We start from the raw sequence: 21,768 nt of genomic DNA, 5'->3' as shown, positions 1-21,768 counted from the left end.
GTATAAAGTGAATTAAGTTTGTTTAATTAAAAATTGAGTTAAAATAAAATTGAATTATAAAATATGTCATTTGTATTGAATTGATTATGTGAAGTGTATCAAATATAACTTGATTTTGTCGTTTTCTTTTTTATATAGAAAGTTAAAAGGCTAAAAAAATACCTCTCATTGCAATTTTAAGATCATACATATAAAACTTGCTAATGTTATTTTTAAAAATAAATTTTATGTTATTTTAACAAATTCCTTTTGCCACTGTGCTAATATATATATATATATATATATATATAAGCACCGAAATCTAAAGCCTCTTTCCTGGAGTCCTTATCCCATAGCGAGCCACTTTGGATTCCAGAACCTACCTAGCGGAAAAAACAAATCCCACAAAATTAAGCATGCAATTCTTTGGAGATCATCACTAACCTATTTGGGATATGATTCAAAACATGAAAATTTATTATTTTTTTTAATTATTTTAATATATTAATATCAAGAAATTATTAAAAAATAAAAAATATATATTATTTTAATATATTTTTAAATAAAAAAACACTCGCCGTACATCACTGAAATCCACTTTGGACATAAATCCAAGTAGTCCCTCACCCGCATTTTGAACCCTCTCGTTCTCGGTTGCAAAGAAAATGTGATTGAAAGGGGAAAAAACAGTATCCACGAACACACAGAATTCAGAAAAAGCAAGAACGCAAAACTGAGTTCCATTAACCTCTAAACATGCAAGATTATACAAAGCAGAGACCACTTGTGCCCCAAAAAGCGTTTCACAAGACAGACACCCCAACATAAACTAGAAAACACAGTTCATCCCATATTCACATAAACCCAACGTAGAACATCAGAAACTAACTACTGCGGTTCTGCTAGTACAAAATTTCTACATCTAAGCAGTAGCAGTAACTTTCTTTGCCCTTTTGGCAGCAGGAGATTTGATAGACTTGGGCTGTTTAGGTTTAGAAGCAGCTGATTTCTTGGCCTTCTTCGCCCCAACAACTTTCTTTGCACCAGCATCAGCTTTATTCACAGACCTGGTCTTTCTCATACTAGGTTTAACCTCTTTAGTCTTCTTCACTGCACTACTTCCCTTGGAGACTTTCCCTGTAGTGCTCTTCTCCTTCTTTCCTGCCTCTGACAGCTTGTAAGATGCCCTGATCTTGATTAACTTTCCTCTCGCTGCAGAGTTCTTCAATTGAAGACCTAGAATTTTCTTGAAATTTGCTGGGAGTACTGCTTTGTGCTTCTCTTCCATGTACTTGGCTATTGCATATGGACTGGACCCACTTTTCTCATTCAAAGCCAAAATAGCCTCCTTGATCATCTACAATAATATGATCCACAAATTACATCAAACATCAATAAAAATAAAGATAATAATAATAATAACAGGGCATGCTTGTAGAACAAAAAAAAAAATCAAGAAACCAAAAAAGGAAGAGCATGAAAATACATAGAAATACCTGAAAATAAGGAGGATGAGCAACAGCTTTTGGTTTAGGTTGTCTAGGCTTCTTTTCTCTAGGAGTCCTTGGCTTCTTTTCTTTCAAAGGCTTCTCCTCCACCTTAGGCTCTTCTGTAGCAGGGGGCTGCTCAACCACGGGAGCTTCAGTTTCAGCTTCTTTGCTGGTTGTCATGGTGATCAAGCAAGGTAGAACACGCGCAGAATATTATTCCACGGAGATACCGGATGCTGCTGATATGGCTTTCTTATGTCATGTCTGAACGACATTTGTTGGCATTTATAGGGAGAACACAAGAGGAGAGAGTGGGTTCTTATTGGCCATTTCGAGTTCTGGAGATTGCTGATGTGTGCAATGATAGATCTAGAACGTACACGTGGAGAGGGATCTAATGGTTGTTTATATTCCCTTTTGCTTGCGAATAAATGGAAGGAGGGCATGGATTGTTGTGGATAGGGAACAGGCATGGCACTTGCTTCTTGGTTTTGTTTTGGGGGTATGATAAACAAAAGGTGTGTTTTTTGGATGGATTTGGGATCAAATTTCTCCCGGCATAGATGGTTTCTTGCGGTAGATGTTTTTATGAGATTGAAGATGGGAAAGTCTAGATCACAATGTTGTTTAAAAGGGATAAATTGGTTGGCATTTGGGTGTGATTTGAGGCCATTGAAGAAAAACAGTGTTTGTTTTGTTACTTTCTATTTATTTTTCAGTGTTTAAGAATTGGGATATGGGATTCTAATCCTATGGGTATGCCTTTGTGGATTGCGGCGGGTAGATTAGGCTTATTGTGATTGTTCCATAGTATATATGTCGGAATTAAAACTCATTATTTACAATTTCACATTAACACCCCTAATGCATATAGGGAATGCAAACCTGTGAAATAAGCAATTGGAAGAAACTTCTCGAATGCTTTACATCTCATCAATACAGACAAAAATCTGTCAGCACCGATCGTTTGTTTCCGTCTTATATATATATATATATATACACGCACACATATTTTAATGTTTTTAAAGCATTTTAGTGTACTGATTTTAAAAATAAATTAAAAAAATATTATTCAATATATTTTTAAACAAAATACATTTTAAAACATAACCATTACTATAATATTAAACATGCTCTTAAAATATGCAATAGCAGATTTAAACCCAAAATTATTAACTTAGCCCAATTAACAAGAAATTATTATATACTCCTGTGCAAGTGAGCCACTATTAATAATCTCACCCTCAATAAACAAAAACGAAAAACACATAATCAACTATCAGAAAAAAAGACACAACTTCTATCAGAACATTAAACTACATGCAAGAGACAGCTGATATCACACGACAAACAAAATTCAGGACGAGACTACAATGGCAACAATTATCATCTCTGCTTTTTTCTATCAGCTGTACGACTAAGATTCGTTCAAGGCAAGCATACCAGATACTCATACGGACACTTGATCCTTTCGCCACTTCTTGCTGAAACAGTTGGATTACAGGTGAGCTTCACCCTCTTGCGATCCCCAACTTCAAAGCATGGGGAAAAGCAGGGTTTCATAATTAAATTTTACCCTCTTGTCCTTGAATGATTTCGTTTCTGATTAATCTGTCCGAGCTTGTTTAGTAGTAAATGATGTGTGCTATTAATTTGGATATGCTCGTTAACTTATTTTACATTTGAGGTCTCGTCGCTTCATTCGCGAAAACAAGTGAGAAGGCGAGCATGGCAACCTGCTGGAATATCTTTCTTTTGTTGTTTGTGTGATTTTCAAGTCATTGGTTAAAGACAGGAAAGCCTGGAGGGCCATTGATATCTCCAATCTTTAGACCACAACAGGATTAGACCGAAACAAAATTTAAAATTGTTTTTTAAAATATTTTTTTGTTTAAAAACATACCAAAATAATATTTTTTTTATTTAAAAAAAATTATTTACCAAAATGATTTAACAACATTAAAACAAATAATTATTTAAAAGCTAAAATAATCCGGCAATGCCAAATACCACCTTTACCGTGGGTCAAAAGACCGTTGACTCTGCATCATATGATTGAAAGTGGAGACATGTTAGCATAGCGATTAATTGCAGTTCACACATCAAATCACTTAAATTTCATCACCAACCTATGGATAGTTGCTGTTTTAATGGCTGATCTGCATGTGCATCAATCCCTAGTGATTCAAACAAGTCAAGGGTCTTGCTCGGTTTGTTCACATGTAACCAATATGACAAAACCCTCTGAATCACAATACACTAGGCAACAAAAAGAACCCACAACATTTTCCGGCCAAGGTGAGGGAAATCCACCTCTGGCCTGGAGCACACGGCCAACTCTTGAAATGGTGCAGAAACAAAAATTACCTGGAGCACATAGCTGACTCTTGAAGCTGTAGGGGAAACCCAGCCTCTGACCTTTTTGAAGCACAATGATGCACGAGTGACTAGATGCAATACGAAGCATCCAAATTAAACAGCCATTATGAGGAACAGATTCTATCAACTAGCAGAAAACCATGTTAAGAAAGTACCAGTAGTTTAGCTCAAATTACAAATTGAAGTTCATCACAATGATAAAATCACAATCCTCAAACTCTAACATGTCACAAATGAGAGAAAATTTGATCAACTTGAAATTGAAGGAGAGAACTCGGGAAATATACAGGGAAGAAAAAGGGGTGGGCGCGCTGAGACAAACAAAAAGGCACACAACTGTATGGATATATGAACTTCAGCAGCAAAACTTCAACACCCTAATGGACCCAAAAACCACTTTGGCAAGCGCCTAAGCAATATTCTAAGATGCTCCATAGTAAATATTATTATTAACACAATATGGAAAACCTTACTGCTACTAGAACAGCATGTCAGAATCAATTGAAGGTTATAATTATGACATGAGGTCAAAACGAGATCCAAGATGCACTGTAGATCTAAAGATGTATCATGAGGTCAAAACAATCTCCAAGGTACTCTACAGATCTAAAGAATTATTCCAACACGAGATGAGAGAATTCCTAACACTGATATGGTGGGTGCTTGTTTCTATGTTTGGCAAACAACTTAAATCTCATGTATAGAAACTTGATTTCCGCATTCATGTTACAGATTAATTACGACCTAACTGCACTCATCACTATAACCCACAAGTAACTGCAACACAATTGCTTGCAAATGGAAAATGAAACAGAAAAGGGTGGACCTCATTTAGTCTACCATTTAATCCATAATAACTCTTTGAAACTTGTTTTGTAAGCAATGTATCAATTAGAAGTATTGTTGACCAACACAAACACACCAAGACAAAGAATTAAATAGGCAAAAATTAACCAGTCATCAACATACCTCCAACATTAAAACAAAAGGCTACTCCCATTTTTTGGTAGAACTATTCTGTGTCTGCTGCAAGTACAGTTTCTAAAAATGGAATCATTTTATAGCATGGAACATCTTATCTTCTAATACAGAAATACAAAATCCTAACCACCAAGTGATAGCCAAGTATTATCACACAATGGCACCAGATCCACATATCTGCCCTACAAGAAAAATTTGAGGCAAAAAAATAGAAGATTTATCAACAAGGAAATACCTCATATTTTGGTTTTGATTGAAGGAAATCCCAAGATCAACGCATATTATAACACAGTTTTCTACAGGAAACCAATTGACAACAAACATAAATCAACTCCCAACCCCACTAAAATCAATGCAATCTGTATGATTCAAAATATTATTTCCTGCACTTCTGACTAAAAAAAGTAACCGAATGGTAGTATACTCCCAACTTGCGCAATCAACCTCATCACTATAACAATGTCCTAACAGGAAATACAGGACTTAATCATTGTTTCAAGTCAGGACACCTCATTGCAATTGGCATCTACCACTTTCTAAGTACATGGCGGAGCATAAACATTCAACAAATATTTGGATTATCAGGGATCTAAAACAACTGTAGCATTGGCTAAAAATGATTGGGCATAATATAAGAACCTTCATCTTTATAACCACAATTTCCACATTTAGGATTCTATGCCAAGTGTCATTGTGATACAGAGAACTGTACGCCATTACCACCATTGAAAAATGCTTGTAAGCTTTGAAACACAATTCAACCATTGAAGTTTAAGAGGCATACATATGAAACACCATCATATATTTTCTTGTAGGCACACCAATGCCAATTCTCCATCAATCCAAAGCTAGTAAACAGTAACTATCAGAATAGGTGACAGTTTAAGCTTACGAATCAATTCACCTTGAAAGACAGATCTTATCACCTCACAAACTGTCAGTTTCAATCTCAACCCAAACAAATGATTCTGTTATGTAAAGATACCATAGGATCACTCTCAAAATACATAAAATCTTATGCCACTGAAGAATCAAGATATACTATGGACCAAGCCAATTGCTAGTTCTCCTAGTAAAATAATAATTAAATGAAATGTGTTCAAAATCTTAATTTCATCTTCAGTGCAATGCACCTTCAAATAAAATGCAATTCCCAGCAGTTTTGCTTTGGCAATAGGTGCATAAATGTTGAATGAACAGCCAGATCATATCCAGGCGGACCGGTCATTGGTATACTAAATAACCATTAAGTTTTATGGGGCACAAATCCATTCCAATTTTCAAAATAAAGCCACACAAGATGTTACGATTTGGATTTACAATTCCTACAAGTTAGGTATAGAAGGTCTAAACCTTTCCATTTCTCTTTCAAAATTTTCAAGAAATCTCCACAAAGCTAGAACCAGCATACTCAGTATTAACTGCTTCACCTCCATCACTACAAGAAAAACCTTGATTTGAAACTTTGCACTTCCATAAACCATAGTCACCAATCTGTTATGTTTTGGCTTCAAAATTAAACATCATCAGCATCAATTTTTCATCCAAGATTCAGGAACATAAACACAACCAAAAACTAAACTATAGAACAACCCCATAATGTAAGTCCTCAAGCAGTTCATGCCTAGATCAAAGGGATAAATATCTATTCCAATCTCCAAAATATAGAGAGAATTTTACTTGCTTAATCTATGCCCTTTGAAGATATACCCTAAACTAGACAAAGTCTCCGGATACTGCACCGAAAATTTTCACAGGGAGAGAATTTGAAGGGAATCACAAGGAAAAATACAAGACATGGAAAAGATAAGAGTAAAGGCAACTTCAACTAGTTTCTGAACACCAAGCCATTTGCCTATCATCAATGTTTAGCGTCCTGCTTTTCCAAGCCCACCTAGACACAATTGAAGTCAAAACCTTTAACTTCAAGAATCACATCCAATATAGACTATTTAAGATTGCAAGGCAATTGGAATTACCAGATTTGACTGTGCCTAATAGCGGTAACCACCGCCATATGAATGGTCGCTCCCATAATAAGGTGGATATGAAGCATACTGCAACACAAACAGAAAACAAAATAGGATGAAGCTATTAATAGTAAAAAAAGAACTGGGATAAGCTAGAGGTTAATTGCTCACATCAGAACCACGATATTCATGAAAGTAGGGTTCACTGCCTGCTCCATATGCATCTGAAACATAAAGACAGAAGGATGATAAATATTGAAAACAATAAACCAAGTAAAATAACCATGCCACACAAAGTGAAAAGAGCTGGGACAAAACAACTCATACCACGATAATGTGTCCCACGAAATGAAGCTGCTGGATCAGCATAATCTAATCGAGGATCAGAGTAATCTAACCGGGGTCGAAGCCTACTAGGTTCCATGTAATCAGGATCTTGGTCCTAAAAGCAAGAGAATACTATCAAACTCTAAAGAATATAAAGGATGCACAAGCATCGACAGAAGCTTAAATTTTAAAAGAACAATATTGACCAAATGACAGTTTGGCCATAAAAAGAAATTCTCACAGTCATGTAAAATGGCCGCTTCATTCCATGTGGTCCATCATCATAAAAATAGGGGTCATCAAAGTGCCTTCCAACAAAACGTCGGTCAAAGGTTTCTTCAGGAGAAAATGGTTGCCTCCTTGAAGAAACATGGTCCCTGTGTCCTCGCTCAGGGATATCATGCCAAGCTCTATTCATATTAGATCTTGATGGCCCAGCAGTCATACCTCTACCAGCTGTGTGATAACCTCCTCTGAAAGTACCCCTTCTCCCTCCTACTCAATACAATAGTTGGAGTTAGATTTTTAGCGGTAGCCAACTGAAAGATCTGCTTCTATTGGAAAGGAAGTGTGTGTGTGGGTGTGTCCGCACGCTCACAGGGAGAGAGACCATTGAATACCTTGCCTCCCATGAAGCATGCCATATCGATCATTATAGTCATACTCATGAGGAACCATTCTACTAGTTTGACCACGTCCTCGTTGATAGAAACCCCTGCCACGTTGGAAATTTGCCCAGTTGGAGTGATGTCCACCACGCCCAAAACCCCTTCCTGTAACACGGTTGCCTAAATCAAATGGAGACAAGACCAGATGTTAAGAAAGATTCAAGTCCTCAAGATCAAAGGTTACCAAATCTTGAAAAGTTTCCACTTCCAGAATGACCAATTCGAAAGCCACCACACATTCCACCCTTCACAGCCTGAGTTTTTGGCAATGGATTTGACAGCCTTGCTTTAACTCTCGTCTGCCAGCACATGACAACATCGTGACCTCAGTTCATAGACCATCACTTGCCAGTTTAAAAACAAAATAGGTGGAAAGTTTATTATGTACCATGCAACTAAATGCATGCATTTCACATGCATCGATACTGGAATGATCAAAGCCTACCAGGCAAGGAAATAAAATTAAAACTAAAACTAATGAAAGTAACAAACTGAAAAGAAGATGTGAGGTAATTTCAAAACACATCTTCAACACCTCAATCCCTCATTTTAGTTAAAGGAAAATGACAAAATAATTTAATAAAACCTAGAAGTGGCTTTTTAGGTAAAGTGATTTTGCTACAAACACAACAAAAAGAAATGAGAAAAGAACAGCTGCAAAGCAACATGATTTGAAGTAGATGAAGTATCGACAGAACATATATTACCTTTGTGTTACCATTACCAAATTCTCTATTATTTATTCCCTCAATACAAGCAACAGCAGCATCATGCGTAGAGAAATCAACAAATCCAAAATCCTTTCTCTTGGCAGTTGACATATTTCGTGCTAGGACAACTCTCACAATCTCTCCATAACCTTTCAAGCACTCCCTAACACGGTCTTCATCCCAGTGTGGGGGAAGGCCATCAAGAAATATAGTCTTAACCTGAGCCATAATTTCAGGGTCAGGCTCACGTATAGGTTCAGCAAATGCCACTTTAGCAGTTCTCTCTGGATGGCCAAATACAACATCAGGCTTCTGAAGCCTCTTGTATGCAAGCATTGCATCAGAATGACAAGCGAACTCAAGAAATGCAAAACCACGACTTCTCCCTTCATGTTGAGCATCTGAGACAACAGTGATGGTCTCAACTCCTTCAACACCATAATCCTTCAACTTTTTCCTTATCTGCCATTCCACACTATATAATAAATCACTGAAGAAATATATATATATATATATATAATATATATTAAACAAGAGCTGGATTTTATTAGATACTCACAGCTTCCTTTGTCCATGTGTTGCATATATTTCCCAAGAACAATGTATCATTGTCCTCACTTGGTGCTGTCCCACATCGTTTTCCACGAATCTGTGAACAGTTGAGTTAATATTACATTTATAAAATGTGAACCAAAACCATGAAGTGATACATACCACAGGGTTTTTCATTTCTGACAAAGCGCGCTTCACATGCTCCTTGCTTGCAAATTTCACAAACGCGTATCCTTTATTCCTATTCGTTGAAAGATTCTTGTGTAATCGAACTTCAACCACTTCACCAATCTTCTCAAAAACCTTTCTCAAATCCTCCTCAGTAGCATCCCTATCCAACCCACCAACAAATATCTCATACTCTTTCTTAATCTTACGCTCCTTAGCAACAGCTGTTAGTTCCCTGCGTTCGTCTTCCATTGCATCAGCTTCCTCGGCAGGCTCGTCTGGATCTTCAAAGTCATCCTCACCAGGATCTTCAAAATCCACTCGATCTCCATACTCCTCATATCCATCATCCCCACCATACTCATCTTGCTCGGGCTGCGCCTCTTCTCTCCGAACCTCATCCTTCAAAGTCTCTTCCATCTTAACAGCCTCGTTTATGGGCTTTACTTCATCATCCATGTCTTTCCTCTCATCCTCCTTAACATCCATCCCGTTTCCCCCACTGTCAGGTTCTCCATTCCTAGATACTTTCACAAGCTCTTCCACAGCAGTTTGTTTCTTTGTCACAGAGTCCCAAACCAAATCACTAATAGCTCCATCATCCTTGCTAGAATCGAGTACAGGCTCTTCCACACCTTCCTCCTCCTTTACAGAGACAGCAACACTTTCAACCTTAGAATTTTCCACTTTCATCGTAACTTCTTCCTTCTTTAAGGATTCTCCAACATTCTCAGCAGCAAGTTCCTCCTCCTTTGAGCTTTCTTCAACCTTAGACTTTGAGGCAATCATAGTTTTTGGTGTTTGTTCTGAAAGAACTTTTGCATTGGCAGGAGTTTTCTTCACCACCTTCACCACTCTCCTCACAACCTTCTTCTTAATCGGAAGTGGCTTCGTAGTATCCGGCGTCGCCATGCTCACGTCCATATGTACACTTGTTCCTTCAACTAATATTAAAAATTATCAATTAGCAGACCTGGCCTAGAAACCTCAAAAAAAAAAAACTAAAAAAAAACCCTTAAAAATCACATTAATTGCTTCACTTCAAAAAAAGAAACCCTAATTAAAAATAATATCAAGCTACTAAATAAATAATTAAAAACTTTGTAATAGAACGATGAAATAGTCATTATCACCTGGTGATTGTTCAAGTTTAGAATCAGAACCAGTAATTGGCAACGGTGTCATGTCATTATTTTGTGTCTGCTTGGCGTTGCCTGGAGTTTTTGGAACCAGTGTCTCCTCGGTGGCAGAATCAGGAGCGGCTTTGGCAGCGGCAGGTTTCCTTCCCGCCGGTGTTTTCTTAGTTGCGGCTGCTTTCGTAGCTTTCATGTTGGCATACACAGAAGGAGTGAGATTGATTACTGGCTTGAATTTATGAATCTTAAGATTGACTGGAGCAGAATATATCCGTGGAAAGGGGAAGAAAGTTTAATTACTTTATTTGATTGATTTTGCAATTTTTTAAGAATAAAAAAAAATGAGGGCTTTATATATAAACGAGATGAAGATAGGGGAAGGGGAAGACCGAAGTGATTCTGGTTGCTTTTTTAGTCCTTGTAATGTGCTAATATTTATACATTAAACATGATGTTTTAAATTTTATTAAAACCGGTCTAACTTGATAAATTAACATATTAATTTATTTATTTTATTTTATTTTATTTTTTATTTAAAAATATTTTAGAGGTTAATCTTATCAAACTTGTATTATTTATATCAAATATGATGTACTTAGTGAAACCCAAATAATGTTTTGTTTTGTTTTGTTTAAAAAAAAATTTAATTTTTTTAAATAAAAACTTCAGAGAATTTGTTTTTAAAAATAATCGAAATTAATGGGGTTTAGCTCTTATTGTCATCTAATTAACTGTTGTGGTTTTTATTTAATTTTTTATCCTACGGAGTGGAATTCAAGAAAATTACCATACACACAAGGAATTCGGTTGTAATGCATCTAGCAGTACACATTGTCCTGAACTACAAGCTCTAGATTTTTCATTTGTGCAAGTACAGGTAGTAATATGCAACACGTATCAGACCTTAGGGACTAAACTGCTACTAAACCAAAAGCCGTCCTTTCGCTCCACAACCACAAAACTAGTAGTCGTCCCAGACTTACGGGGTTCGAAACGGCATCATTTTGTTTTAAAGCACTCCAGCTGATAGCCTCAATAGATTCGACTGCAAGCTGCTACCCCTTCTATACGATTCCTTGGCGGAGTCCAACGGGTACCGATCAGTACTCGGTGGCGATTAAAACACGCTATCGAACTTTCCGTTGAAGACAAGAGTTTAGAAGTAAACTGTAAACCCCCATGGGTGCCTCCGAGTCTAGTCTTTCAAGTTCGCAGGTAGTTAGTTCTTTTAAAAATCTCTAATCATTTACAATAAATTTGTCACTGCTGAGTAACTTGCTTGTTTTTGGTGTAAAGAAACTGACAGATGAGATCACTACTGTCACTGAGAGATCAGAAGCTGTGGATCCCATTTTGGAGAGGCTCGAATCCCTCAAAATTGTAAGCTTTTTATTATCCTTTACACAATCCCAATTTGGAGACTCGTGCGCTATCTTTTTATTCAATTTTTTTTTTGTACTGTAGACAAGGCCAATATTAACTTCACCTCGAAAGGAAGAAGGTAGTTTGACTGACATTTTGGTGAGGAAGGCATCGGCTTCTTCAGCTCCTGGTGGGTCTTGGAATTGCTTTCTTTCTTGTTTTCCTTCCTGCTATAGACTTTCGCCATTGAAGCATAATAAAGAAGTTAGAATGTTAGATAAGTATAAATTAATTCGCTCTCTGGAGTTGAAAATGATTCGAACCAAGATATCTACCGATGAATAGAAAAGCAACTTACTTTCTAACGTGTGTGAATGTTGTCAGCTTAAAACATTTGAAGGTTCGCTTCAGTATCCCTGGGTATAAAATGGTCAAGAAAGAGAAACGAGAACAATCAGTAGCTTAATACTTTTTCTCGTGAATGTTTTATATAGAATGAAATTAATGTTATGTCAAGTTGAATAGTAGCTGTTCGACGTGGTTTTTCATGTAGTGTATATTGGTCATAGATGTAATTTTGTACTCTTATTTCTTGTATCTTGCTCATCCCGTTTAAATTAGGGAATAATTGTTTGAAAAAGGCTAATATTTTGATTTGGTATTTGCATGTGTGTTGTTTTTAATGTTAAATGTAGCAGCTGTAAATCCAAATGTGTTGTTGGAGCTCTTCTCGATATATCGTGATTGGCTAGAGGCGAAGGTCCAGCAGATTAGCAAGAAACAGGTTTGTCTGTCATTGAGAACTACTATGAGTAGAAGACCAGTTTATAAAAATCTATTTAAATATTGTAAAGGCATGGGATGGATCCTATGATCTGGGGGTGGGGGTCCTCAATGGATTATATTTTGTATTTTTAGTTCTTTCTCTGATGCAGTTTTTGATTTAGGTTGAAAGCCAGGTTGAAGTTTAGTACTAAGATGCACACATGCCACATGGACATGGATAACGATAAATTTCATCATGATCTGTACAAAACTAGTTTATAGGTTAGGGTCACATGTAAATTGATTTTCAAGTAGTGGTTGCAACTCTTCAATGCTCATGTTTAGGTTTTGGTGATGCATCAATCGAAAGTAGCCAACTATAAATGATGGTGATGAGCAGCATAAAAATGTAAAATGTCCAATCTGCTGTTAAGAGAAACCACATGATCTGGTTGTACTTTGCACTCAATTCTGGGCGACCTGATTTTGTAATAGATGAATTAAAGGTCCAAAGACTTTGGTAGTATTTGGCATTGCAGTCCAACTACACTTTTGAAAAAAATTTAATTTTGGATTTTTAGCTTCGAATTATTATTATTATTATTTTTTTTTTGTGTGTTTTTGGATTTGATGTCAAATTTTAATGTTATTTTAATACATTTTCAAGTAAAAAACTTTGAAAAAACAACCTTTATTACACTCTTGAATAGGCACTTTAAACATGGTTTTATGTCAAAAAGGACGTGTAATTGATGAACCATTTGAAATTTTCTCTTTCTTTACCCATGAATACGTGGAATCACTGATTCTTAACCAAATAGTCTGACTAGGGTGCAATAACAGCAATAGTTTCCACTGGAAAGTACTACTTTAGCAGTTATTGTGTTATATGCTGATGTTTGAAATCCTTCTAGCAGTATGCTTTGTCCTGGAAAACCCGCTGTACCTCTTTTGTTGACTTTGTTTTGGTTTTGCTATTTTACACTTGGTAGGATTCAGAAATTTAATGTTGCTTCCACTATATTTTGGTGAAAACTATTGCAGGAGGAGATAGGAAATAAGATAGAAGTGGCAGATGTTTTGGCAATTAAACTTCTTCAAAGGTTTAATTACTCGGTGTCAGCAATGAAGACTGCTTCGCAGAATCTATCAGAAGGTACTTGACAACTTATCAAACTATAACTGATTACTAACAGATTATGGAATCACATGGAGAAATTATAAGAGAATTGATCATTCTCTCAGTAGTGTTTGCCTTTTGGCTAAGTTACTTGTAGTGAGTCTCAGTTTCTTATTCTTGACTGCATCTTTGATCAAGCCTTTAATCAACATTAATTGGGACAGCACTTGCAGTTCATTCTCTGCAGGTGGAGATTGGGGAGTTAAAAGGGAGGTTGACTGAGGTGATTAGTAATTGTGATGCATTGTGCGATAGAATTACTACAGAGGGACCAGAATCTCTTCGTTCATCAGTTAAGCCATTTTCAATTGCCACTGCTGACCCAGAGATCAGCTCTAGCTCATCATCTGTGCAAAGAGTACTAAAATCTTATCCACCTTCAAACGAAGCCAGGTCAGACTAACTGTTTTACGTTCTGTTTTCACCTTCTTCTTACCTTGTATATAGTCATTGTTTAACCCATAATCTCCATTGGGATCGAGATTTGCATATTGGAAACGTTGACAAAGAAGCTTAGTGGATGAAATGTGAGGACAAATTGTTATTCTTATGATGCCATCCTTTCATTTTCTTAATTAATCCATGATAGTTTCCTTGTTCAAGATATTGAAAACATGACCTGAGATATAACAGTAGGTGCTGTTGCTGTAAAATGTAAAGATTATGCTGCACCGACATGAGCTAGCATCTGATGCATCATGTGTTTGTTTTAAACCAGATCTGATGCATCTGATGCTTCCTTTTTAAACGCTATTACGAGAAATAGATATTGACAAAGAAAGGAGCGGACAGCCAACGGGACACCCCACTACCCCATCCCACCTATTGCTTGTGCAATTAACAATGCACGAACTTCTGCCTGCAGACGTAAACCGATACAGAATAAACTAACACTAGAATAATGGAGGTTTTTTTATATCAAATTAGGTGGTTTTCAAATTATGTTTTTCAGCCATATTATTAAAAAAAGAAGAAGAAGAAGAAGAAAACCCTCCACGTTCAGAGCATTTCTAAAGAAAAGGACAGCAGTCCCCACGACCCCATCACAACTTCTCTATTATTTCTATTTCATAGGTGGCAAAATGGACAGATTAGCAAACAGTGTGCTGACGACGACAAGTATAATTTGCGTGAACAGGAGCAATGGTTTTCGAATTGTACGTCGAACCATAGAACCTCGTGCGCGTCAGCTGCTAAACAGTTCAGATCAGAGAGTTATTTTCTGCTTAGCCTCAGGAAAGTGATTTTTTTTTTGGAAGGTGAATTTTAAAAAAGTATTTTTTGATGTTTGGCAGTATTATGGAAAATGAACTGGAAAATATTTTTTAGTGTTTGGTTGTGTTATGGAAAATAAACTAGAAAATAATTTATTAATGAATTAATTTTTTTTTCAAGTTTATCTAATATATATAAAATATTTAATCACTTATAATAAAAAAAAATGAAATCTAAAAAGTATTTATAATGATAAATTTTTTTATTATATTATATATTCATACATAGCTTATTAAAATAATGAGGAACAAATCTTACAAATTAAAAAGTTGAATGAGAATGAAATTAAAAATATATATATATATAATTTTATAAATTATTTCAAATAAAATAAATAATAATCAAAATAATAGAGATCAAATCTAAAAATTTAAAAAAAAAATGAAAGATGAAGAAATTAAAGAAATAATAATCAACATTTCATAAATTATTTCAAATAAAATAAGTAACAATCAAAAGAATGAGGACCAAATTTGATAGATAAAAAATTTCAATAAAAATATGATAAGGAAAAAGCAAATAGCAATTATAAAAATAAGGACAAAGTTAATATAAAAATAAAATTTTAAGAGATGAAATTGAAAAATAAATATTCAAAACAAAATATATATATCAATCAAAAGTTTGAGGATTAAATTTAATATAATCAGCAAATAATGACATTTCTAAATTTTTCACAACTTCCGGAAAGTGTTTTCCACTCAAATTTTTCAGGAAAACACTTTCCTGAAAACCAAGCCAAATTTTCTTTTTACTGGAAAGTGTTTTCCATTGACCAACTTTCCTACTGGCAAACAAACACAAGAAAGTTTGGAAAGTTATTTCCCGGAAATCACTTTCCGGAAAACAAACACAGTTAAAGGGAAAACGCTTTCCTGAAAACCAAGTCAAATTTTTCTTTGACTGAAATTGACTGGAAAGTGCTTTCCGTTGACTCGAAGAGACCAGCAGACGTATGAATCAAGGCTGTTGCTGAGCATTGATGTAACCAGCATCAACAAGAACCTTCTCCCTCTTAGCTAAATCAACATCTTCATCGACCATCATCTTCACCAATTGCTCAAACCCGACTTTAGGCTTCCAGCCAAGCACTTTCCTCGCCTTGCTCGAATCCCCTTTCAAATTATCCACTTCAGCAGGCCTAAAATACTTCTTATCAATTACAACATGATCCTTCCAATTCATCCCAACATACCCAAATGCCACTTCCAAAAACTCCTCCACCGTATGCGATTCCTCTGTCGCAACCACATAATCATCAGGCTTTTCCTGCTGCAACATCATCCACATTGCCTCCACGTAATCCCCTGCAAAACCCCAATCCCTCGAGGCCTGCAAATTCCCTAAAAACAACTTACTCTGCAACCCCGCCTTAATTCTCCCAAGAGCCCTCGTGATCTTTCGGGTTACAAAATTCTCCCCGCGACGAGGAGATTCGTGATTGAATAAAATCCCATTGCAAGCAAACAGCCCATAAGCCTCCCTGTAATTAACAGTGTACCAATGCGCCGCGCATTTTGACGCGGCATATGGTGATCTTGGATGAAATGGGGTGGTTTCTGATTGCGGTGGCGGCGTAGACCCAAACATTTCCGAAGATCCCGCTTGATAGTACTTGACATGGCTTCGCCCTGTCGCGGCAATATGAGACCTCACCGCCTCAAGAAGGCGGACAGTTCCTGTGGCGACGACATCCGCCGTGTAATCAGGGACTTCGAAAGAGACTGCCACATGGGATTGGGCTGCAAGGTTGTAGACTTCGTCGGGGTAGATTGTGTCGAGCCAACGACGGAGAGACGACGCGTCAGAGAGATCTGCATAATGTAGCTTCATTCGGGCTTTATGGACATTGTGTGGATCTATATAAATATGGTTAATCCGCTGCGTGTTGAAATTGGAGGACCTACGAATCAGCCCATGAACTTCATAGCCTTTGTTGAGGAGGAATTCAGTGAGATATGAACCATCTTGGCCGGTTATACCGGTGACCAGGGCGATTTTGGGTTTGATTTCGCCGTTGACGAGAGTGGTGGAGGCGGATCGGGGTTGGTCTGATTCGGATGCCATTGATGGATAGTCCAAATTTGATTTGATGGGATTACAAGAAAAAGCTAGTCTGTTGCGATTTCGGTCTGTTGAGGTTGGGGTTTAATATAGCGGGAGGGAGGGGTGGTGGAGAAGGGTAGAATGGTAAATGGAAGGAGGGTGTATAAGAAAGGTCAATGGAATGGATGTTGAAGTGTTGATTTTTGGGCTGAATTGACGGTTTTGGGCTTGGAGGTGGGTTTCACTCGCAACCTAAGCTAGCTAAAGAGTATTTATTACCCAATTTTCAAGGGGCATCTAGCGTGGTGGTGGATTTATGAATCCACAGAAACTCAAAAGCAAGCCTTGAGACTTTGACTCCCAATATAAGTACATATATATTCGTTTTTACATTATTTTCTCAGGTTTAATCCTGTGAACTAAGTGTTATATAACAATATATAGGCATAATTTATTTTTGCAGTTAACTAGCATTTTTAAAAATATATATAGTTTTTTCAAATTAATTTTTTTCAATGTATTTCTAGTTATTTTGATGTGTTAGTATCAAAAATAAATTTTAAAAAATAAAAAATATTATTTTAAAATATTATTTTGAAAATAATCATAAAGGTTATTTTCAGATTTTATATTTCATAAGAACCCAAAAGTAGTAGCTTTGGATTTTTTTTACCGTATTATCTTGAATACAAATCATTTATAATATAATAACTTCTTTTTTTCTTTTTTTACATACATAAATATTACATTGCATCTCAACTATATATTTGACATTTAAAAATAAACAAAGTGTTTATATATAGATGACGAAATCTGGTGCTAGAAAGCCATTAACAGATTCCAAGTAATGTTCCCTAAATTATCCGGTCGTCACTGAGTCGGGTAAGAGATAAATCGATAGTCGAAAGATAATAAATTTAAAAAATACACTAGTAGTAAAGATTTAATTGTTCTTATTTGTTTGTCTCAATAAATAATGTATATTTATTATTACAAGGTACAAATCAAAGTGCCGATTTACAAGGGTGTCCGGAGAAGAATTTTTGAATTTTGTGTAGTATTATTACCCATCATTTGTGTTATAATAAAACTTTCGTAAGTCCCAAGTGTGTTTCCAACGTTTCATTTAGAGAGAAGTCACTAGAATTGGGGACACCGTACTTCACATGTTGGATTAATTTTTCTATAAAAAACTTAATGTGTGTTTATATCTTAGGTTATAGTCTTGATTAATTAAATAAACGGATTTTATTTTAATAAAATAAAAAATAATAATGATAAATGAAAAAAAATGACCACAATAACTCGAGGAAAAAATCTTTTTCCAAGAGTGAAAAATATAATAACATTTAATTTTCATTCGATTAAATATGAAATGATGAAATTAGATAAAATAAGGATACAAAAACCAATATAAGTCAACCTGAAATTAGCATGATAGATATATAACTTGAATAATAAAAAACGAGTTAGCCTGAGTTAACACCGACAAACTTGCGTTCTAGGTCATGAGGTCGAGATAACCCGATAGAAAAGAATTGAAGAAAACCATAGAGTTGATTTTTTTTTTCTATAAAATAAACTAATGTCTAAGATGAAATCGAAAAAGAAAATAAACCAAAAAAAATATCAATTCATCAACTTTTCAAATTCGTAACTCGGATTATTAGACCAAAAACATCTTCTATGAAAAAACAAAAACTCAATCCCAACAAATCAAATTTTAAAGATAAAATCAAAGAAGAAAAAAACAATCATATAAAAGGATCCAAAAAATTAGCAATTAAAAAAATAAGAATAAAAATCAAAATAAAAAATAAATTAGAAGGCGACTATATTTTTTTTATCAAATGGTGAGGATTGAAAAAAAATAACTTTAACAAAATAACAAAAAAAAAAAAAAAAAATGAGAATCAAATTAAAAAATAATATATAAATAAATTTGTATTGAACAATGAAATTAAAAACCAATAAAATTTTTATAAAAAAATAAGAAAAAATATTAGAAATCAAAACAATAAAGACCACATTGAAAAAAAAAATAGCATATGACAGATTGAGATTAAATTATGAGATTGAAAATAAATAAATTTTTTATAAAAAAAAATCAAGAACAAAATCATAAATTAAAAAAATAAAAACTAAAATTAAAATATCAATAATAAAGATGACCAACTTCTAATTTTTAAGGGTGAAAGAGTTAAAAAAAAAAAAAAAACCAATTATAAATCATCTTGCAACTACTACGCATGTTACATCGACAAGAAGAAGACATGGTGGCTCATCCACCAACACGGTGGAAGGACATATTTTCCACCAAGAGGAGCAGCACATATCTTTTAAAGTGTGTGGAAGCCTCTTACGCAAAAACAATTTTTTACTTTATATATTTTAAAATCAGTGTAAAATAATTAAATTATTCATGGTGAACCTGATAATAACAGAAAAATCACTTGACATAGTTTAAGTTTTTTATTTAAAAGGTAAGCCTGTCACTTTATTGTATATAAAAAGATGAAAAGATAGAAATATCTTTATGTGCTAGTTTTAAATTTTTTTTATTTGGAAAGTAATCAAGTTATTTTATTGTACTTAAAAAATTAAAAAAGCATATATATCATGGTTAATTTTTTAATGATTAACAGGCTGTATAAGAAAAAAATAACCCCAAAATTATATGTCGGTGACCATAGTTGTTTTGTTACGTGAATAGATAAGTGGGGGCGGGGCGGGGCGTTTAGCCTGCCATATTGAGTTGACTGGTTTGTTAAATTTTTGCCAAGGTGTATTCTAAAGGAGCCTGAAGTGTTCTTTAAACTTGAGCGCATTCCTTGGGCACAATTCATTGGTTTTGCCCGAATTTAAAAATAGTTTTGCGTTTTCTTCTTCGATTTTATCAATAACAAGTCAAGTTATGATGAGTAATTAAGAAGCAAATTCAAGTAGACTCCACTATATGCTTTATAATGCTTTTTTTCCGTCCCTTTAACTTTTTTTACTTAACCCTTATTTGATCAGATTGTAAGCTAATTTGGGTTAATTTATTAGTACAGTTTAGAAATGAGGTGCAACCCACGTTCCATATAATTTTAATTTTTTTTTAAATTTATTTATTTATATATGTTTTTAAATCATTTTAATGTGCTGATATCACAAATAATTTTTAAAAAAATAAAAAATATATTATTTTAATGCATTTCTAAATAAAAAAATATTTTAAAAAACAACCGCTATCACGCTTACAAACATCCTCTAAGGACCGACAAGATTGAATGGCAAGAAACCCAAGTAAAAAATTAAATATATGAAATGGGTGGTTATTGGATCTCTCGGTGAAAAACTTGTTTTGCCACTAAAAGCAAAACCAAGAAAGGATGTTATTGGGGTAATTTAGTAATTTTATAATGATCTATTTGTCATTCTAGAATTTAAAGGGGGCAATATTGTCCTTTTGTTTTATGATGCACAATAAATAAATACCCTTATATTCAGTATTAATTTAAAGCTTATAATCATGGGTGTTTTTGTCTTTGTGATTTTTTATGAAAAATAAAATTACTCACATGCCCTTGGTTTGGATTTTCTATAATTTACATTGAGGGGTATTTTTATATTTGTCATCAGGCTTTATTTTTGTAATTGTCAGGTTGGATTAGGAGCAATTATGTAATTTAATATTTAAAAATATTATTTTCAAAAAGTTTTTTAAGCGTGCATTACATACATCAATGCATGACAACCCTAACGCCCTATGGGAGGTGCATGTGTGGCCGTTTAGTAGTCAAACACCAACTTCCATGGTTGTATTTGATTATTTTTGACATCGTCTCCTTGGAGAGGCGACACGTGTGGATAAAGGCTACCAGATCTGGTGCTAGCAACATTTTCTTTTTCTTTTTTCTTCCCTCCCTCCTCCCTTGAAATTCATGTTTATCATTTAAAATTCCAGGTCGTCCCCTTGGTTAGGAATATTTGAGTATTAATTCTCATTGTTTTGATTTGTAATTTTTATTATTGGCTTTTTTGTAAGTTTTTTATTTCTTTTTAATTTCATCATTTAATCTAAAACTTTTATTTGTTGTTTTTTTTTTTAATTTGGTCTTGATTTTTTTTCTTTCATTTTTTTCTTACCTATTTTGTAAACTTTTAATTATATTCAATTTCATCCTTTAATAAAAAATTTTATTTTTTAAAATTTGGTATTCAATATATTGGTGATTTCTTCTTATAGTTCTTTTGTGGAATTGTTTTTTCTTTTCAATTTAGCTCTTCAATCCAAAATTATGCATCCTTTCTCTATTATTTTTAAAAATTTGATCCTTGTTTTTTTAATTGTTATTTTTTCTTCTGAAATTTTTTTTTGATTGAATCTTTTTTCTAATTTCAACCATTAACATTTTATTTATTGAAATTTGGGCTTCATAGTTTTTTTAGTTTTGGTACTTCCGATCAAACGGCTTAGTTCACAAGTTTTGTAAGCTAATACTGGTTCACATCTTTTTTTTTACTTATTTTATTTTTCAATCTCATTCGACGACGTTGATTATTTTTTAAAATATGATTCAAGATTTTATTTGTTTTTCTTTTTATAGTGTTTATCCAAATCTTATAATTTGGCTCATGTGTTTTGATTGGTTAACCCAAGTGGGCTCACATTTTTTTTTTACTTTTAAATACAGTTTTTTTCTTTTGGATCCTATTGTTTGACTTTAAAAAAAAAAAAACATAATCCTTTAATATTTCATTTTTTGGAAATTAGATTTTATGATCTTTTCATATA

At 34.4% G+C, this 21,768-nt stretch overlaps 4 protein-coding genes across 5 annotated transcripts; 1 reads left to right on the top strand and 3 right to left on the bottom strand.

Annotated features, from left to right (window-relative positions):
• Positions 1-688: 688 nt before the first annotated feature.
• Positions 689-1,743, bottom strand: LOC118029824 (histone H1). The gene is made up of 2 exons (XM_035033766.2): positions 1,476-1,743; positions 689-1,336 (listed from the first exon to the last, which is right to left on the bottom strand). The coding sequence occupies exons 1-2, from the start codon at positions 1,647-1,649 to the stop codon at positions 902-904; spliced, it is 609 nt and encodes a 202-aa protein (XP_034889657.1). The 5' UTR covers positions 1,650-1,743; the 3' UTR covers positions 689-901.
• Positions 1,744-6,268: 4,525 nt separating this feature from the next.
• On the bottom strand, positions 6,269-10,691 carry LOC118029823 (uncharacterized). Its single transcript, XM_035033765.2, has 11 exons — positions 10,358-10,691; positions 9,219-10,168; positions 9,064-9,153; positions 8,502-8,966; positions 7,979-8,093; positions 7,747-7,899; positions 7,368-7,621; positions 7,127-7,241; positions 6,971-7,023; positions 6,809-6,886; positions 6,269-6,723 (listed from the first exon to the last, which is right to left on the bottom strand). The coding sequence occupies exons 1-10, from the start codon at positions 10,551-10,553 to the stop codon at positions 6,824-6,826; spliced, it is 2,454 nt and encodes an 817-aa protein (XP_034889656.1). The 5' UTR covers positions 10,554-10,691; the 3' UTR covers positions 6,269-6,723; positions 6,809-6,823.
• Positions 10,692-11,331: 640 nt separating this feature from the next.
• Positions 11,332-14,645, top strand: LOC118029826 (uncharacterized). Of its 2 annotated transcripts, none has more exons than XM_073409132.1 (7): positions 11,332-11,575; positions 11,657-11,740; positions 11,825-11,912; positions 12,421-12,506; positions 13,532-13,643; positions 13,841-14,060; positions 14,386-14,645. In XM_073409132.1, the coding sequence occupies exons 1-7, from the start codon at positions 11,540-11,542 to the stop codon at positions 14,438-14,440; spliced, it is 681 nt and encodes a 226-aa protein (XP_073265233.1). In that variant the 5' UTR covers positions 11,332-11,539; the 3' UTR covers positions 14,441-14,645. The 2 variants fall into 2 exon arrangements, with proteins under 2 accessions (XP_073265233.1, XP_073265232.1); XM_073409131.1 differs by having other exon boundaries at positions 12,418-12,506.
• An 875-nt stretch (positions 14,646-15,520) lies between these two features.
• LOC118029827 (GDP-mannose 4,6 dehydratase 1) lies at positions 15,521-17,078 on the bottom strand. The gene has a single exon (XM_035033769.2). It carries the CDS (start codon positions 17,007-17,009, stop codon positions 15,903-15,905), a length of 1,107 nt encoding a protein of 368 aa, XP_034889660.1. The 5' UTR covers positions 17,010-17,078; the 3' UTR covers positions 15,521-15,902.
• Between the last annotated feature and the right edge of the window lie 4,690 nt (positions 17,079-21,768).

The sequence above is a fragment of the Populus alba genome, chromosome 5 (assembly GCF_005239225.2).
Source record: "Populus alba chromosome 5, ASM523922v2, whole genome shotgun sequence".
Lineage (NCBI taxonomy): Eukaryota > Viridiplantae > Streptophyta > Magnoliopsida > Malpighiales > Salicaceae > Populus > Populus alba.
The sequence above is the reverse complement of the archived record's forward strand: the minus strand, read 5'-3'. Positions and strand labels throughout refer to the sequence as shown.

What these genes read in the sequence shown, in the direction of transcription:
- LOC118029824 (XM_035033766.2), bottom strand. Translation starts at nt 1,649, where the DNA reads ATGACAACCAGCAAAGAAGCTGAAACTGAAGCTCCCGTGGTTGAGCAG. An exon ending in CTCATCCTCCTTATTTTCAG is followed by an intron (nt 1,337 to 1,475) that starts GTATTTCTATGT and finishes ATATTATTGTAG; the next exon opens with ATGATCAAGGAGGCTATTTT.
- LOC118029826 (XM_073409131.1), top strand. Translation starts at nt 11,540, where the DNA reads ATGGGTGCCTCCGAGTCTAGTCTTTCAAGTTCGCAG. An exon ending in AGCAGATTAGCAAGAAACAG is followed by an intron (nt 12,507 to 13,531) that starts GTTTGTCTGTCA and finishes AAACTATTGCAG; the next exon opens with GAGGAGATAGGAAATAAGAT. An exon ending in TTCGCAGAATCTATCAGAAG is followed by an intron (nt 13,644 to 13,840) that starts GTACTTGACAAC and finishes CAGCACTTGCAG; the next exon opens with TTCATTCTCTGCAGGTGGAG.
- LOC118029827 (XM_035033769.2), bottom strand. Translation starts at nt 17,009, where the DNA reads ATGGCATCCGAATCAGACCAACCCCGATCCGCCTCCACCACTCTCGTC.
- LOC118029823 (XM_035033765.2), bottom strand. Translation starts at nt 10,553, where the DNA reads ATGAAAGCTACGAAAGCAGCCGCAACTAAGAAAACACCGGCGGGAAGG. An exon ending in CATGCTTCATGGGAGGCAAG is followed by an intron (nt 7,622 to 7,746) that starts GTATTCAATGGT and finishes TGTATTGAGTAG; the next exon opens with GAGGGAGAAGGGGTACTTTC. An exon ending in AGCGGCCATTTTACATGACT is followed by an intron (nt 7,242 to 7,367) that starts GTGAGAATTTCT and finishes TCTTGCTTTTAG; the next exon opens with GACCAAGATCCTGATTACAT.